This window comes from Gouania willdenowi, chromosome 4 (genome assembly GCF_900634775.1).
Source record: "Gouania willdenowi chromosome 4, fGouWil2.1, whole genome shotgun sequence".
NCBI lineage: Eukaryota > Metazoa > Chordata > Actinopteri > Blenniiformes > Gobiesocidae > Gouania > Gouania willdenowi.
In genome coordinates, this window is record NC_041047.1 from 17,596,759 (window position 1) to 17,614,746 (window position 17,988).

Sequence of the window (17,988 nt, forward strand, 5' to 3'; positions counted from 1 at the left end):
GTTATTACATTAATTAATGGAATTTGTCCTCTGCATTTAACCCTGAGGAGCAGTGGGCAGCCATTTTGCGGCGCCTGGGGAGCCGTTCGGGGTTCAGGGACTTGCTCAACATCCCACAGTGATGGCCCAGGTGAGGCTTGAACAGGCCACCCTCCGATTACATGCCCAGCGTCCTTAACCACTAGGCCACCACTTATACATTAAATCATTTTTTGAATGACATTTTTGAAAAAGTGAACTAAAAAAATGAATATTTTAGTTTTTCAATCTTGCATCGAAGGTTAAAGAAAAAGAAGCTCATCTAGAAGACATGTCTGGCAGGTGGAATGCTAAAACTAATTACAGGCTCAATTCAGGAGAGGAGCTTTCTGAGGTGTAACGCACATTACTCTCACTACAGTGAAGTAAGTCTCCCCTCCCTTTCTTTGTCCTTCTTTATCCATTCTCAACCCCCTCTCCTGTTAGGAAAAACTCATTCTGCCTCAATTTTTTGCACAAACACTTTGGTGTTTTGTTTACAACGAGATGCAATCAAGAAATGTACGTAATGGAAAACTTAGAGCTAATTGTGCCACCTGGGCTTGACTTCAGGAGATGGCTCAGATGTTGCTGCCAAGGGAACTAGCTGTGTCCCAGCTAAGGCTGTCAGAGCCTTGAAGGCAGGAGGTGGAGGTGCAGGGAGGAAGCTGTGACGGGAATGGAAAACACCCCATTAGGAAAAAAGCTGTTGAATGAGACGATAATTGGAGTTGTGGATATTTGATAGAACATAATTAGAGCAAAGACCTTGATTCCTTTAAGATTTATGGTTGTCAAAAAATAAAAATAAAAAATAATCCTATTTTTACTTGCAATTCATCATTTTAATGTTTTATTTTATAAAAATTTTTTTTCATTGCACTGTTTAGATGCAGGAGGTTTTTCTTTTGGCTTCTGAATTGCAACAATTAAATGCTAATCATCAGATTTTATTGCTCTAATTGAAAAGTTAGAAAGATGAGCTAATCATGGAACAAATGCACACAGATGTAAAAGTTTTTTTCTGTCAGCAGTGGCAGTTTTTAGATGCACTAAATCATCAAATTGATGATTTGTTGTTTCATCGTGACTTCATCTCATTATGATGTATACATATCTTTTGTGATTCAGATTGGTTCATAAAACCTCCATATAGTCAGTCACATTTTCATACACATCTATAAGGGTAGGATTATGGATTACAGTAACATATGCAAGCTTCATTTGAGTTTCTGAACCACGTGTCAAACGCAAGGTCCGGGGGCCAAATCCGGCCCATTAAAGCACCCAATTCGGCACGCTGGGGAAAGCTAAAATGATGGAGAAAAATGAATCGTGTGAATTAGCAACTTATTCAGATACAGTATATCAGCCCCTATATAATATACACATTCAGTTAAACTTAGTGATGTTTACAGGGCTCACCATTTTCCTTTGCTTTTATCACATGATTTGACATGCAAATTACTCTAAAACCTCCCAAAATCTTGCAAATTTCCTTAAATTATTACACAAAATTTCCTCAAATGATTACACAAAATTTACCTAAAAAAATTTAAAATTGTACACACAATCAAGGATATTTAGTGACCTGCAGGGACTGATATCTGTCACTTGTTGCTTGGATATTGTCTGTGCTACACAAAATTTACATCAAATCTATATGTTGTTGATTTGGAGCACATGATGCCACAAATAATTTTAAAATGAAGCGTGCACTCCAGGCCTGAAGGGGCAACAGCAATTCCTGGAAGTGGAACTTAAAAAAACATCCACCAGTGTTTCCTTAAGGGACCATGTTCGAGGAGCACCTTCCTCCAAAGCGTGGCTTAAAAATGTTTGTCTGTCTGTTCGTTCGACCGACTGAGACACAAATGCTCAACATGAAGATGCAACTGGTAGGAATCCAATTGTAAATCACACTTTCAGAAAAAAAATCAGAAGTGGAGTTCAAAAAAATGCTTTAGTTTATGCATTTTGTTTAAATTGGAAACAAACCGCTTAAAAAGTGTACAAATCTGTGTGAATGTCCAACACGACTTGGTGCAAACTAGGACACATCAATGTTGAAACTTGCCTAAAATCTGAGGCCCACTTGATGTCTGTATTTGGCCCCTGAAATTAAAATGAGTTTTACACCCCTGTAAAGCGTCAATAAGAGTGAATACGTGTGTGAATGTGTCTATGTGGGTGTACAGTATGTTGCTTTGTACCAATTAATAACTGTGATAGTTATATAACCAACTAATTCCCATGACTCTGTACGATAGTGATTTCTAACTAATTCTAATTCAGGGGCCACTTATGACTAGATTAATCCAAGTGGGCGTGGCCAGAGAAATACTAGCACTTTTTAGGAAGAAAATCGCATTTTCAACATTGCGTCCTAGTTTTAACACTTCTAAGTGCAACACACTATCACTTCAAATAAAGTATTTAAAGTGATACTTCACTGTTTTTACAAATGTGGCCTAAAACCATGAAATGTCCTTATTCATTTTATTAACTTTTAAAACTGGGAAGAAGAGAAGAGCTCCGGTTAAATACAGGCAACTGGGATCAGACTGCTGCTCAGAGCAGCAGTAGTGATGGTGTCACGCCAAGAGCTCAGAGCAGTAGTTTGATCCTGGTTTCCTGTATTTACATGCAACCGGAGCTTCAACTTCTTCATGCCACCTACAGTACAGCAGAGTTGGAACTTTTGGTTATCAAATTTCGGTAAACAAAAGTGGTTTGCATCAACTTTTTTTTTTTACTTTCACTGTTCACAAGTTGTCATTTTGACTGAAAAAACTGCTAAATGATCCTGAATGCGTCACCTATCGAGCTCATGGGATGAAAAGGGGCGACTCATGTCATCAATGACGTCATTTCAACATTACGGCGCACAGGGTAAAGTAGTGCCAGTTTTAAAAGTTACTAAAACAGATATGTTGGAAAATAATGCGTTTTGTTAGGCATGGATCTTCTAAGAACATTTCAAAGGTTTTAGGCCACATTTGTAAAAACAGTGGAGGATGAACTAAAATAAAAGTGATTTACATAATGATGAAAGTTTTCCCAGAAATCTTTGCAGTACTGTAACGCAGGCTGATATATAGTTGATGCTCTAGTCTGCAGGCCTGCTGTAAGTCAGTACAGAACACAGTTCATCTCTTTAATATTGTTGACTTTTAGTATATTTTGTATTTATTTTAGGTGAAAGATAACACCTCTTTTTGTTCGTGTCTAAATATCTTTCAACAGAATAGTAACAAAGGCTGGTTGTGGCGCCCCGTCGCTATTTCTGTTTGACTTTCACACATTTCACAAACACAAATTAGAGCTGTCAAGTGGTTTTCACCTTGTTTCACCAGATGAACACAAACAGAATATAATTGTATAAAATTGAATTTCATTATGCTTCCTTTATTTGTGAGCTCTCTTTTTGAACAGCTTGGACTAAGATCATTGACTCTGTGGTGCAGTGACAGTCAGATTTTCCAAAAAAAATGCTTTAACATGAGATGTGGTCTAAAAGCTACAGCCTGTGACTTGGCCCTTTCTCACATGCTTAATGACATCTAGATAGGATATAATGCGTCTCAAAGTGTTGCCTCAGTTACTGGAGAGCACTTTAAGCTTCATGATCCTTACCCACATGGAAACATCAGCAGTGAGTGTTTGGTCTGTCATGCAAACACTGCTTATTTTACTGAGAAAGCATTTGATGAGCGAGGGTTTGGGTCCTTTAGGTCTCAGGGGTGATGCTTTATGAACATTTCTGTCTCTATTTTTGCCTTCAGGTATTAAAAGTCTTCTATCAAACATGAGCCTTTTAATGTCTGGTCTTTCAAACATGTTAATGTGATCGAAAGCAGCTAATTTGTGTCTTTTGGTGAATATGATATCACGCATTCTTCTTTTAACCAACACTGTTTTTTTTTCCCTCTCATTAAACAATTATCAAGTCAAGATTTTATAGATAAATACATTGTCAATCAATGTCTCTAAATTACTGAGCCGTGAGCGTTTTGTTTACTTGTGGTGAAATGTCATTTACTCAGTAATTGCAGCCTTTACCAGATGTTTGGAGCTGTTTGTTTGGGTGTTTGCCATTTGAATAAGTGGGGAAACATCAAACACACTTAATTAAATAACTTAATCTTAATGCTAATCTCATTACATAATGTGTGCTACTTACATGGTGGTGAATAAAGCATCAGTTCAGTGAAGCAGTAGATATTATTAATACTACTGCCTTGTTATTTTTGTTGTACATGAAAACTGTCAGAGTTTGGTGGGGACTAGGTTACTGTTGGTAGTAGATTAGCAGCTGTTAATCAAATCACTCGCTTTACTTGAAATTCTAAATGAATGTAGATGTAGATTTAGTTCTTTGTTATAACATCTAAGCTTTTATCTGGGCTAGACTTTTACGTCAATGATATTTTTCGTTGATAGCAGCTTGTTTGTCTCGGCTGCAATGATGGTCAGTGCTTTTATTTTCCCTCAAAGTTTATTTTAGGCGCTTCCTGAGAGACAAAACTGGCATAAATCTTGTCCAGGGAAGGGTTATCAAGGTTTATCAGCATGGTTATGCTTTCACGTTCCAGCACCTGGGGCTTTTGCAGGGGGCGGAGTTTACAGAAGCAATGTCTGAATGGATTTACGCCAGCCGCTTTATCCAATTACAGTTTTTCTCCATTGGTTTGGTTATTTTCTTGAATCAGAAATAACATTCTCTAAACTCAGATCTGGCAAAACAGTCTTACAGTTCAACGCAATGTCATAGTTTACTTGCAAAAGCGCATATCTCTTCCTAAACTGTCAACTCATGCTTCAAAACTAAATTCATCTCCCATATAAATAGTAAGTGCCACCAAAAATGCAAAAAAGATCCTTTACATTTGCTTTGGAATCCTAAAACAGACCGGGCGTTCTCAACACTGGATGGTTCAGCACAACACCATGATTCACTTAAGCTCGCGTCGCTCCCAAAACTGTTAACTCCTTTGAATGAAATGATGCTGACATATTTTGGAGAGAACTATTAATCTGTCAACAATCAATATTGAACAACTAGATCTATTCACTTGGAAATGGTGCTAAATGCAGGGTATCTAGACTTAGTCGTTTGCAAAGATGCATTGAGACACTGAAATGACTGACAACTTCGATTCTGTGGTGAACATTTGCCAAGAGGTTTGGAGGTTTGTCTGTGTAATTTTGAGAATGTAATTTCTGAGCCATACCAATGGAGAAAAGCTATGAAAGCCTCCAGCATCCACTATGTTCAAAGCCTGCTGTGGAGGGTCCATTTATTCATTCATACTTTCAAACGTTTTTTCATTCAGTCTTCCATTTATTGTTTATTAGTAACAGTGAGATGGACCTTCTTAAAAGCATTAGTTAATCACAAAATTCTCCCACTTCTGTTTCTTACGTCACAGCCTGGTTCACGTTGGCCACGGTTACATGATGTTTTTTAATTCGGAATTAGTTAATCCGAATTAAATCATTCGGAATTAAAGTGTTCTGCTTTGTGTTTACATGGAAATAGTAATTCCTGAATTGAGGTTTACATGAAAAACCGGTTTATTTGGCTTTATTTAATTCCGCTTTAGGTCTGGGGGTTGGGAAGGCTCTGATTGGACAGTGGGTGAACGTCACGAATGACGTTTATCAGGAAAAACACACAACAAACCTTTAGTTGTCGGCTGTAACACAGACAACCACACATAAAAACTGTTTTCACTTTTGTTTTGATTGTAGTTTTGAAGCAGCCGCTCGACAATAACACACGGTTTCAGTTTGGAACATGGAGCGGAAGGGAGATAGGAGCTAATCACTGGTAAAAAACCCAGAAAAACTCCGGAAAACAATCACCAAGAACAAATAGTTGCTCCCTGATAAAGATAATAGCTCTAACAACAGGTAAAATGATAAACTTGGTGATTTTACAGCCTGTGAATGCCGTACGGGGACGCATTTACTCCGCCTCCAGGTCCTAGTGTCAGCCGTCCAGTGAAGCCTGTTCCGTTTACTGAGGTCCCTGTGTGTTTAATAAATCAGTGTGTTCGTGTGAAAGTCTGCATGTTTATGCCTCCGTCCATCCACTCTTTTCATTATATCAATGTCTTTTAAGGCTCTTATTAAATAGTCTAGGCTGGAGTCCGGGCCGTAACCATCTTGGATTATGTCGTCACCAGCGCGCCATCGCCGCAAGTCGCACAAGCGCAGAACGACCCGAATTAACTTAAAGCGGAATTAAGCAAGTTAAGTGTTCAGTTTTAAAGAAGAATGAACTCTTATTGTGCTTTAAAGAGAAATTAAAGCTCCCATGTAAACGTGGTCAATTGCAAAGGCAAAAGATAAACATCTTAAAAGTTAGATAATTATATTGTTAAAGAGAAACTAAACCCCTGCTTTTTGCTGAGGGCAAATTAAAAAAAATGCCTTGATTATGGGCGGGGCTCCTGGAGCATTTAAGACACGCCCAGTCTATTCTATAAAATGAACAATCTATGCTATGTTAACGAGCTACCCATTACTCAATATACCTCTATTCACTCTTCTCTCAATCCAACCTACTCACCACAGATTGTAGAGCCCACGGGTGTTAGTTATTATAAAAGGGGCGGGGCTAACAGTGCTTGTTTGCGATGCGAGATGGTCTCAATATGTCACATGATCTTGCTGTCAGCCAATAGCAAAAATCAATTGTAATAGCCTGGAATCAACCCATAGAGGGCAGTCACTCTGATATTTTACAACGAAATATGCCAAATTGAAATACTTTGACTAAAATGTTGACATTTGGACCAGAATCAATCAACAGCACTAGTTTTGGGGTTATATTACTCTTCAAAAAACATTCATTGAATAGAGAATAGATGAAAAAAATAAAATGAATAAATAAATATGGGGCTTTTTTGTGGTTTTGTCTGTACTTTTAAAGTGCAATTTAATGTGTTATAAGTTTTATAGTGTTATAAGTTAATCAGTCAATTCCAGTTAGCCTGAATGGAGCAGAACCATGTTGGATGACAGTGCACTTCCACTTGAGTGGAAGCATTATCTTGACTGTGTAAAAGTTGATCAAACCAGACAATGTATTAGGGGAAAAAAAACGTAGAGCATGCCACAAGGTGTTAAAACACAGACAGTTGAAGCGGCACAAAAAGAAAGAGTAGGAAGAACAGACAGGACACACACATGCACACACACACTGAAGCAAAAAAAAGTTTAACACAGGGTAGGGAAACTCATATTTGCATCTGCAAAACCAACTTTATCCATCCATAACACTAAAAAAAAAAGCGTACAGTAACACAGAAGTCTAACTTTTCAGTGCCATTCGCTCTGGTAAAGAATTATGGAAATGCAATCACACCCTGTTTGTGTTGAGGATTAGCTGCTTATGAGGTGTAAAAAGTTCACGTGGAGGCTGTAGTGACCTGATTAGGGATGGCACGGGAAATTTTTTGCACTGAACCTCTCATTAATCCCTCGTACAGAGCTAAATATACAATTTTAAGTAGAAAAGCTGTATGAATCTAGGTGAGGCTAATTGAAATAGATAAAAAGTCACATAAATAATTGCAGCTATTTGAGGCTAACGTCTATAGATCATTAAATCATTAAAGTGTTTGTGTGGATGGATGTAGTGACGTAGAGTAAGGAATTTGTACCCCATAGAGCAGCTGAGAGATAAATTAGATATTAGATACAACACTAGTTAGTAGAGAGTGGATGTCAGTTGGAGCACACTGAGGCTTTAGACCTTGTACCATAAACACTGAAGGATGCTTCACGTGGAGGCAGGGGTGAGGGGATGGATCTGCCCACCTTGGTAGTCACTGTGAGGAAGGGCTTTCCTTCTGATGACGCCTTACTTGGTATCTCCTTCAGGACCATGGCAACAGTCTTATCTGCAGCCCTAGAGTCTTTCCCCTACAACAGTGAAATCAACAATAACTCGTGTCAGTTTAGACAACTCAAAGAGTGTTTAACCCCCATCTGGGGCTTCTAACAGATCAATAGACTTTAACTTATGATGATGAAGTACTAATGTGCATGTGGGGCTTTTCCAACAACAAGAACAAGAACAACAAAACACTTTCACAGGACTATGGCAATGACAAGAGGATCACTGCATAATGTGCACTGCACGAGTGACTGCAGACAGGTGAGCATGAGGTGTCCTAATATAACGTTTTATTAGACTGACATGATTAGGAATCTGATCATCATATAGATTTTAGCAACTGGGATTACAGAACTATTAAAGGATCAATACAATTAGATAGATAGAGGTATTACTAAATATTGTGATAGTCATCCATTCATCCATGGTCAAAAGAAAAATAACTTAAATAGTCAGGTTAATGTAGTTATTAAACTGAAGAAGAATCCTTAGATAATTCACATATTTACTTAACGAGAACATGCTTACAATAACCGAGGCCTGAATTCCACTTATATAAACCCAAATAATCGTTCACTAAAGCTGTGTATTAATAAGTGTTGATTTAGGTTAGGGTGACCAGATTTTTAAAACTCAAAACTGGTGTCATGTACTGAGTGCGCATCGTACTGAGATTGTATATGTGCATGCGCGCACATGTGCACTACCGGAAAATGAATTTTTGCTAAAAAAAAAAAAATTATAATTCATTTTTGTTTATTTTTGTTTTCAAAGTGAACAGACAAGTGTTTTATTTGTTTATTGGATTAGGTTAGGGTTAGGGTTAGGGTTATAATCTCAGTATGGAGGTAAACTCCAGGACAGTAATTTAACCAAAAAGAAACTATTTGCATATGATTTAATTTGTAATGAAAATAAACATTTCTGATTTCGTCCTTTTGGATGAAATGTATTATTGTAACGGCTGAAACAAATTTAAAGTGGCCATCAGTCCAAAAAAAAAAAAAAAAGCAAATAAAATAGTTTTCAATCATCAAAAAAAGTAGTTTTTCTTTTTAGCATGTTGACGGAGAAGGACGAGAGGAAGCGAACGAGTAATATTGTCAATGCCATCAACCAATCAGCGTTGAGTTGCAAATGCGTGGAAGACTTTTGAGATTGTTATTGGTTTATATTGTAAGCGCTACTATGGCAACTGTTGTGATTGACAGCTCACAGTCCACAGAGATCACGTTTGTAAGCCAAATGCGCTGTTGCTTTCAGGGTCTGTTTTTGAGAAAAACCAGGACAAATCACTGGTTTGGGGAAAATCTACCGGGACACGTGATGTAACTGATAACCGTGAATGGGGACGTCTGGTCACCCTAATTTAGGTACTTTAACTGTTTTTAACCAGAGATGGTTAAGATCATGAAGTCCACCAGGGTTAATTCTGTCAAAGTAGGCAAAGCCTTCATTGAATTTCTTATTTCCAGGTGTAGCTAGTTTTTATGCAACTGTATTAAAGCCAAGAAACAAAGGATCACACTTTTTCTTTGGTTCTGAACATTCTGATTGTGACATAACTCTTCAACCTTGAACCTCCGTCAGTGGACAGAGAAGGATAACGCAGAGTTTACCTGATAATTGTCAAAGAAGTATTATATAACAGTAAACAAAAATTGCATGAAAGGTTTACATTTTTTTGTCAACCTGTTACCTTGACTCCCTGACAGTCAGGAGCCAGCATGACCAAGCCTTTATTCACATCACAATGTCCCGAGTGTCAGGCTGCAGACTATACTGCATGCCATTATTCTTTTTTATACACACATGTCAAAGTGTTTACAGGGGATTTTTTTCACTGAAAAACAACTCTCCAACAATCACATCTGCTGACCACAGTGAGACAAACTGCTGTCATTTGCACTCAGCTTTCATCCTCAGGAGCAGCCGGTGCAAACAGTACTTTAAGCACATTAGTTGGCTATTAATGAATACTGTCATTTTATTGGTCTTTTTCTCCATCAACTACCCTAACTGTTCTTTTCATATATCCACTGAGCCATGTATGAGTCCTGATAATCCGATGCTCCAAATGAAGCCCAGCAGGCCACCTGTTCCATCCTCCTTCGCTGTCAATGAAAAACTGACACTGCTTTATTATATTTCCATTATTTTAGTGAACATTTCTGGAGTTAAATTTACATCTCAATCCCAATGTGAAAAAACCACAGTAAGGAAAATTACTTTTTAGTAGGGGCGTCACCGGCAGACCCCCGCGACCCAGAGCGGGTCTGAAAATGAATGGATGAATGTTTTTCAATTTCTGATATCAATATATAGAAAGATTCCCTCCCCACAAACCACATTTTTACGTCACATATAGATCAATGGAAATAACAGCTTAAGCCCACTTTTAATGCAATGCCCCATTGGCTTTAATGCACAAACAAACATCAATGGTGCAAAATAAGATTATTTATTATGTAATAATGGAAAAATTGTCATATTTGTTTTCAATGTGTTGTCTCAAACATCATTACATTACGGTTTTTAAATGTTAGTGGAAAACATTTCATGGCTAATATTATTTTGCAGATATAATATCACCAATCTCTACTTTTAATCACAAACATAACAACGTTCCAATATCAGTTCAGCTAAAGTCTCCAGGACAAGAAAGAAAGAAAAGTTCAATCCACCTAAGTATTATAAATACTACAGATGTCATTAAGGTATAACATTCATGCTGCTTTTACAGTTGAATGTAAACAGTTATAACACAAAGTAGTTATTGTACGTGTGTATATTTTTATGTTGTGCATCTCACATTGTTATGAAATCAAAACAATGTGAAACTGAAAACTAAACCCATCATGTTTAGCACACGTCAAAACAAAATCAAATAAAATCAGTTCTCTTTTACTTTTACAAAGGTTTTTTAATCTCATTAATTTAAACGCTTAGACAGGAAACAAGTGGTGAGGGAAGCTGTAATCTGACACATCTGTCAATCCCACCTAACAACTGCTTTCAAACTTTCACTTTATTTAATCTCTCAGTTGAAAAAAAACATCTTCATCTTCAGATAATATACAAACGCTGTCTTCTCTCAAGCAGTACAACGACGTTTTATTCTGTTTATTCTATTTTCTCCATAATATATAAATCTCAGAAACATCATGTTGTTTGCTTTTTATAAACTACTGTTGCTAGCTGCACATTGCAAAAAAAAAAAAAACATATTTATGTATATATCTGATTATGAGACTAGACAATTGTAGCATTCTTCGTATTCCAACTACTACATACATTTTTTTTTACGAATACAACAACAGATGCACTGTCGGCAGTAAAATGAGGTTTTCTAATACTTTGTTGGCTCCACTATACACAGCAATGACTGTGGACAGCTGAGACAAACTGAATCAAATAGCTTTCAATGCAGATATATTCGATTGGAATGGAGAAAGCAATCTTCAAATCATTCAGGTAGAGTGCAGAACAAGGAAAACACATCATTGTCTCTGTGTGTGCTGCAGGCTACAGTATCACCTGGTTGTTATAATGCTGTATTGCTTTTGATGCATCTCCCTGCACTCATGGCGGACCTCTGTCCTCTCACCTCTCACACGTTTTTGTGCTCAGCTTCAAAGAAAAGTGCACAAAGAGTTGCTGAGGCCGTCTGTGAAAATGGAATATTAATCATTTGAGGATAAGGAAAAACATATGTGGACTAGAAAGTAAATAACCTGCCAATGACCACTAAGGGCCTGTACTACGAAGCTAGATTTGCTCTTATCGCGCTAACTTCCAAGATTTAATCAGTGTGCGCTGTCCTATGAAGCTGGCTAACGTCTTACGGAGCTAAATCACCATGGTAACTTAGGCTGAACACCTAACCAGGTTTTGATCTGGCTAGGATCTGAGTGAGTATGAAGCCCCGCCTCCTGACCAATCAGTTCTCTTAGAAAACGACCTTTCCAATAAAAGGAGGATCATTGTGTGAACACGTCTCTGTGTGGATCTGATCTGACAGCTGACAGGAAAGAGAATATGTAGACATCGATGCATTCCTTTCATTTACCAATGACATCCTATAGGAAACATATAGATTTTTATCTGATGGACTGATGAAGTAAAATAAGTCAGCTGATAATGCCTGCGTGCATCGGGCGCTTTCAGACGGAGAAATTAATAATGAATGTATGTATTCAGTGTAAAAGTGTTGCAATAATTTGTAAATGTGTTGCGGTATTTGCAAATGTGTTTTGGACTTCTCAGCCACCGTAATTCTGGTGCAGAGAGCCTCAGTCCTGTAATATAATATAAAATGTAAATATATTCCATTTTATGATTTAGGCTGATCTGTATGAACGCAGCATCAGAGCCACAGATATGTTGAAAATGAAGATGAAAATGATCAGTGTCTGTTTATTCTCCGTTTATAATCTCACTAATTTAAGCATTAACACTCGTCAGTTCCTGCATTAATTACTTTCTGCTTTTACTGCAGCAACAGTGTGGTTTTTGGTCTAAATTATGGATTTTAATTCTTCATATTTTTAAAGAAATATTCCTCATTTGTGATTGATCTGACGCTGTAATCTCCTCCTCTGTCGCAAGAGCGCGCACGTAGCCAGGCTGAAATCGACACGCTTAACTTAGCGAGTTGTAATCAAAATTCATAGGACAGCTTCTGTCTGACGAACAATGTTTGGATAGGTGAAGCCCGCTAACCGGGATATAATTATCTAGCTATGGGGCGACCGTGGCTCAGGTGGTAGAGGGTCGTCTTCTGATCGAGAGGTTGGGGGTTCGATCCCAGTACCTGACTATATGTCGAAGTGTCCTTGGGCAAGACACTGAATCCTAAGTTGCTCCCAGTGGTCGACTAGCGCCTTGCATGGCAGTCCTGTCCCACTGGTGTGTGAATGTGAGAGTGATTGGGTGAATGAGCTGATGTGTAAAGCGCTTTGGGACTGCTTCAGTGTGGTGATAAAACGCTATATAAATCAAGTCCATTTTTACCATTTTAGCTTTGTAGTACATGTAGCTTTAATACAACAATTACAAAGGTATAACAGAAGCTGGAGTTAAAGAATTTAAGCACAATATCCTCCAAATCAACACCAACTCATCACCCTGAGTGAGCAGCACTGAACAATAATACCACAAATTATTGTTTAGTTCCACTGGAGGATTGTGTGTTACCTGGTTCAACAAATTTCATCTGGGCCTTTTGTTTTATTGGAAACTGCATTTTTTTTAATCCATGTCTTTAGTTTTTCACTTCATTTAGATCTTATTTACTTACTTATCTAAAAGGACAGCCCTGCATGTGTTTAAAAAAAAAAAAAACTACAAGATGCACCAGATTCATCAGAATGCTATATTTTATAAACTGTACTCCTTGAATAATAAAACAAAGAGCAGACATAAAATACAATCAGCATTTCACCATTGATTAGCTCCGATTAAACTGCTTTACTGCCATTGTTACATTTAATGATGATTGCATTTTATGATTGTGCTGAAAAATAGAGCTTCATTAGAAAGTAAATCTTATTATCCTCGAAAACACTGTGTATGAAGTACTTACAACTATTTTATTTTGAATGTCAAAAGGTACTTCCTGCACCAAAAACTTTGCAGTGACATATGGATTAATAGAGATTTTTATGTTGTCACGTAAAAACCTACAAATATCTCCAGATTTACAGCTTGCAGTCTAAAACACTTTATGGTAAAACTGACGGCCAATGAAACTTGTGCTTTTGAATAAAGAGTAGGAATAAGAACCATTTTGTTTGGTTCATAAACATGTCTTAGCTGTAAAGATTATCTAACTTTGAAAGCCTTTAAGGATTTAATGGTATATTATTAGTTTGAAGATACAGTGAAAGAATGTGTGCCAAACGACGAGTGTGCAACTATTCTAATGAGCACATAATTATAACCCTGTAACAAAACAGAGTGAATTAACTTATCATCTCTCATCAGTTTTTGTGTTTTTCTTTTCTTGGATAACAGTGAAACTCAGGCCACTGAAATTATTAGAGGTGTTTTGGAGCTGAAGCGTAGTTTTCTACTTTTTAATTGTTTCTCCAGCGCTCACATTGTGAGCTAATGAAGCGTGGACAGTCCCAGAAGCACTCTTTTGTTCTGTAGCGATGTATGCTTGACAAGAGCAAATCTTTGAAACTTGTGCTAAGAAAAATCAGGAGAGTGGTCTTCTATACCAGCTTATCCTGAACAGGTTTGAATGTGGCACTGGGGTTAATATGGGGTAATGTTACTGTGCGCCGAGTCAAGATTATGTGTCGATTAAAGATCTGCAATGCAAACACTGCGTTTCAGGGTTTGACCGGTGCTGATGGTAATGCAGACAGAGCTAATAGAAAAACGTGACTTTTACAGATATTCACGTAATATTACAGATATTCTTTCAGTGCCAAAGGGGTAAGGAATCATTTATGAACATATTTAAGAGTAGAAGGCGGCCAAAAAGAAAGTAGTAGCAGATTCCGCCCGCCACCTCAGCATTTGGACAAAATATAAAAATTAAATTAAAAAAAAAGTACTGCGATTCAATTTTCAGAAAATCGATATCAACCGTGATACCTATGAATACATTTTTAACTGCCTTACGATTAATCGTTACATCCCTAATCCACAAACATTTAATTTCTGAAGCTCACATTGGGGGCCATCACCCTATTACAGAAGCAGCAGAGAGTGAAACAATCTTAAACACAGGAGTTTCATTTTATGGCAAAAAAAGCAAAGTACACTAAAGAGAGCTCAGTCAGTCCTCATCAGTCCACATGCTGTCAATGGAAGGTGGGTCATTAAAACATTTTTTATCAAATGGTGCTGAAATCCAAACTATAGAATCAGATGGCAGGCATGCAAACTCCACTTATAGGAAGCAGAACATCAATGTGTTTAAAACAAAGGCCATTAAAAGGGGTTATTTACTCTTTTAATGGCAGCATGGCTTCACTCCACATGCCCTTGTATAAGTTTCTATGAAGCTATTTCAGCACATTATCAGTGCCATTTATTGTGTGAGAACCTTTTCTATGAAGACTGTAACTAGACCTTTGCAAAAGGTTTTACAAAATTTACAATGTACCTAAAACAATGAGTTTTCTAGCTTCAAAACAAGCCCCAGAGGACTCAAGATTTTACTGTTGGTGTTGTTTCTGCACGTGTCTTCAAAATAAGAGGCAACAGAAAACATAGAGCGAGTGGAATGATTGCTTGGACATGAGTAGCATTGCTTGTTTCAGAAGTTAAAAGGAATTTCCAATCACATTTAAAAAAAAAAAATTAAAAAAAAAAAAAAAAAAAGTAAATTGGTGCATACTCATATCTTCAAACAAACAAACTTGTAGCCAGATTTATTCATAATCTATGTTAATCTGAATCGCAGAAACACAAAAATAATACAGAAGAAAACCGGACAGAGGTCAGAAAGTCATCAAAGATAACCTTTAACAACTAAAATAATCCATCATTCAAAAATAATGTTGGAATTACAGCAGATTAGTCAAGACAACATGACCACTTCCAGTTGCATTGACGCAGCTGCTATAAAAACAATTGGCTTCACCATTATTTATGTCTTATTGTTTTAACTGACTTTAGGTCCTTCACAGAAACATAAAGTGGTCATAATGATTACCCGTGCTGTTAAATTAGAGCAGCTATGATGACAAGTGGGTGGACAGCTACACAAGCCTTCATGCATTGCAAACCTCAGGAGGAAACCACAGCACTGATGTGAGCGGTTGATCACAATGTTCTAGCAGACAGCATGAATAAGTCACTGATTCAACACTCCATACAATGAGGCACAACTGTAATTTGTTTCAAAATGTACTTCTGTTAAAACACATCAAATATATAGAAACATAAATGCAATTTCTGTCTTTCACATCACAAGAAACTCGAAACGGAATCAGCTTATTTTGTTTGCTCTGACATTTTGTCAGAGATTGCTTGCTCAACAGTACTTAGACTGTGATCTGTGAAAAAATATTTGTCTGTCAGTAGTGTTTCCTGTACTACTGTGACGGACAAGTCTGTATGGATTTAGCTTTGGTGACACTTTAAATCTTACCACCAACAAAAGACGTTTCGGGCGATTCCCTGAAAACCAACCCTGTGGCCTTGTGCATTTCTGCACCTGCAGCATTTGGGTTTCTACTGATGGGGCATGTAGGGTTTGCCAAAGAGTTTGATGCGATTAAAATAATAATAATAATATGTGGTATTGGTGATATAGTTGATAAAAACAAAACTGTTCTCCATGTAAAAGTTCAATACTTCTCATAGCTGGCAATAGGTTCTCAATAACAACACATCATGATCATGTGATGGAAACGCATATGCATATATGGCACATATGGCACAATGTTTCGGCCAGTCCAACTCCATCTCCATCCTTGTCCATACGAACACTTACAACTGTGGTGTTGCAAACAAGTGAATGAGTCACACAACACCCGATTAGCAAATGAACCATTTCTCCATTTGAGCAGCAGCTCGTTCTGTTAATTTTGAACATCGAATTATAAAAACACCGTGTGCTGAACATCGAAGAACATCTGGACAGCTGTCATCACCCTTCAAAGACCTAAATGCCTTTTAGCATTTGGTGCTGAATATATTTCACCTAATAGCTGTACTGTACTGTATTCACTGATGAAAAATGTTGTATAAAATCCAACTGTTCATTTTGTCTATTGTTTCTTTGTTTGATATAAACTTGACTGAGACTAAATTTTCTACTGAAAACAAATGTATTTGGGTTTAAAGTGTTTTTGATTGATTCTTGTCAACTCTTTATATTTTAGTTAAAGTCTTTCAATTTGGCATATTTTGTTGTAAAAATGAAAGAATGACTGCCCTCTATGGGTTTGAAACCTTGCTATTACAATTGAATGTTGTTATTGCCTGAGAATGGTGGTTTGTGACGTTTTGGTGACTTCTTACATCATGAACCAGCACTGTTAGCCCCGCCCCTCCTATAAAAACTAGCACCTGCTGACTCTGCAATCTGTGGTGAGTACCGTACGTTGGATTGAGGGAATTGTGAATAGAGAGGTTTAGTGAGTACTGAGTAGTTAGCATAGCATATATTGTATTTTGAAGATTTTTTAGTATAGACTGGGCGTGTCTTAAATGGTCCACGAGCTCTGCCCAAAATCAAGGCATTTAATTCCAGCCTAGATCCACATAAACCAAAACGTTGGGGGTTATTTCCTCTTTAAATGAAAGCGTGATACATTGAATTGACATTTTCTTCAATCAGCATTGTACTGCATTAAACCTTGCTCAGTATTGTTGCAGACCATGCAAACCCTTTATTAACACAGCTACACAGCAGTGGTGGACAATACAGGTTCCTCTGGACAGAAACCCTGCATGTTTTAGATGTTTGTGTGTTTCCAATGATTGTGCCATCAATCAGCTCTGCAGAAGGGCTGGAGGACCAAAGAGAAAACAAAAACTTCCATGACAACATTCCTGGTGGACCTGAATTGGCCAACCCTGCTCTGATGGCTGTGAGCTCTTAGTTGGGGGATCCCTAATGCTACAAAGTAGAATTACCGTATTTTTCGAACTATAAGGCGCACTTAAAATCCTTTAATTTTCTCAAAAATCGACAGTGCGCCTGATAATCAGGTGCACCAAGAAGTCCATAAAAGTGCAACTCAAAAGTTTAAGAAGGTAAAATTCACTAAGTACAAAAAACAGCAAAGAGCTTGTGCAGGAAAATCTACAGAACAAAAAGAACCAATCATTTAAAAACTTGGAACAATGAACATGAGGAGTAAAACATAGACAACAATACACCAGCAAACACTGTGTAAATACACACTTTAAGTAGTGAGGGGCGGTAATCAGAAGGATGGGATTCACCTGTGACAGCACAGAGGGAGAAACATATTCATACAGACAGGACAAGGGGTGCCAAACATAAGACAGGACTAACCCAACACAGACACAGGGAGAAAACCAAACACAAACAGGAAATACTCTGAATAGATGAACAATTCCAGATATGA

At 37.5% G+C, this 17,988-nt stretch overlaps 1 protein-coding gene and 1 long non-coding RNA gene across 5 annotated transcripts in view; one reads left to right on the forward strand and one right to left on the reverse strand.

Annotated features, from left to right (window-relative positions):
• pex5la (peroxisomal biogenesis factor 5-like a) overlaps positions 1-17,988 on the reverse strand; it is a 114,616-nt gene that overhangs the window by 47,428 nt on the left and 49,200 nt on the right. For 2 of the 4 annotated variants that reach the window (XM_028444962.1, XM_028444959.1), the window contains exon 3: positions 7,849-7,953. The exons of 1 other annotated variant lie outside the window; for it this stretch is intronic. In XM_028444962.1, the coding sequence (XP_028300763.1) occupies positions 7,849-7,953 (105 nt within the window). Of the gene's footprint in view, positions 1-7,790; positions 7,954-17,988 lie in introns of those variants that run through there. One more of the 4 variants, XM_028444961.1, reaches the window with a different exon arrangement.
• Positions 1-17,988, forward strand: part of LOC114462261 (uncharacterized) — a 74,802-nt gene that overhangs the window by 40,672 nt on the left and 16,142 nt on the right. The gene's annotated exons all lie outside the window — the stretch shown is intronic.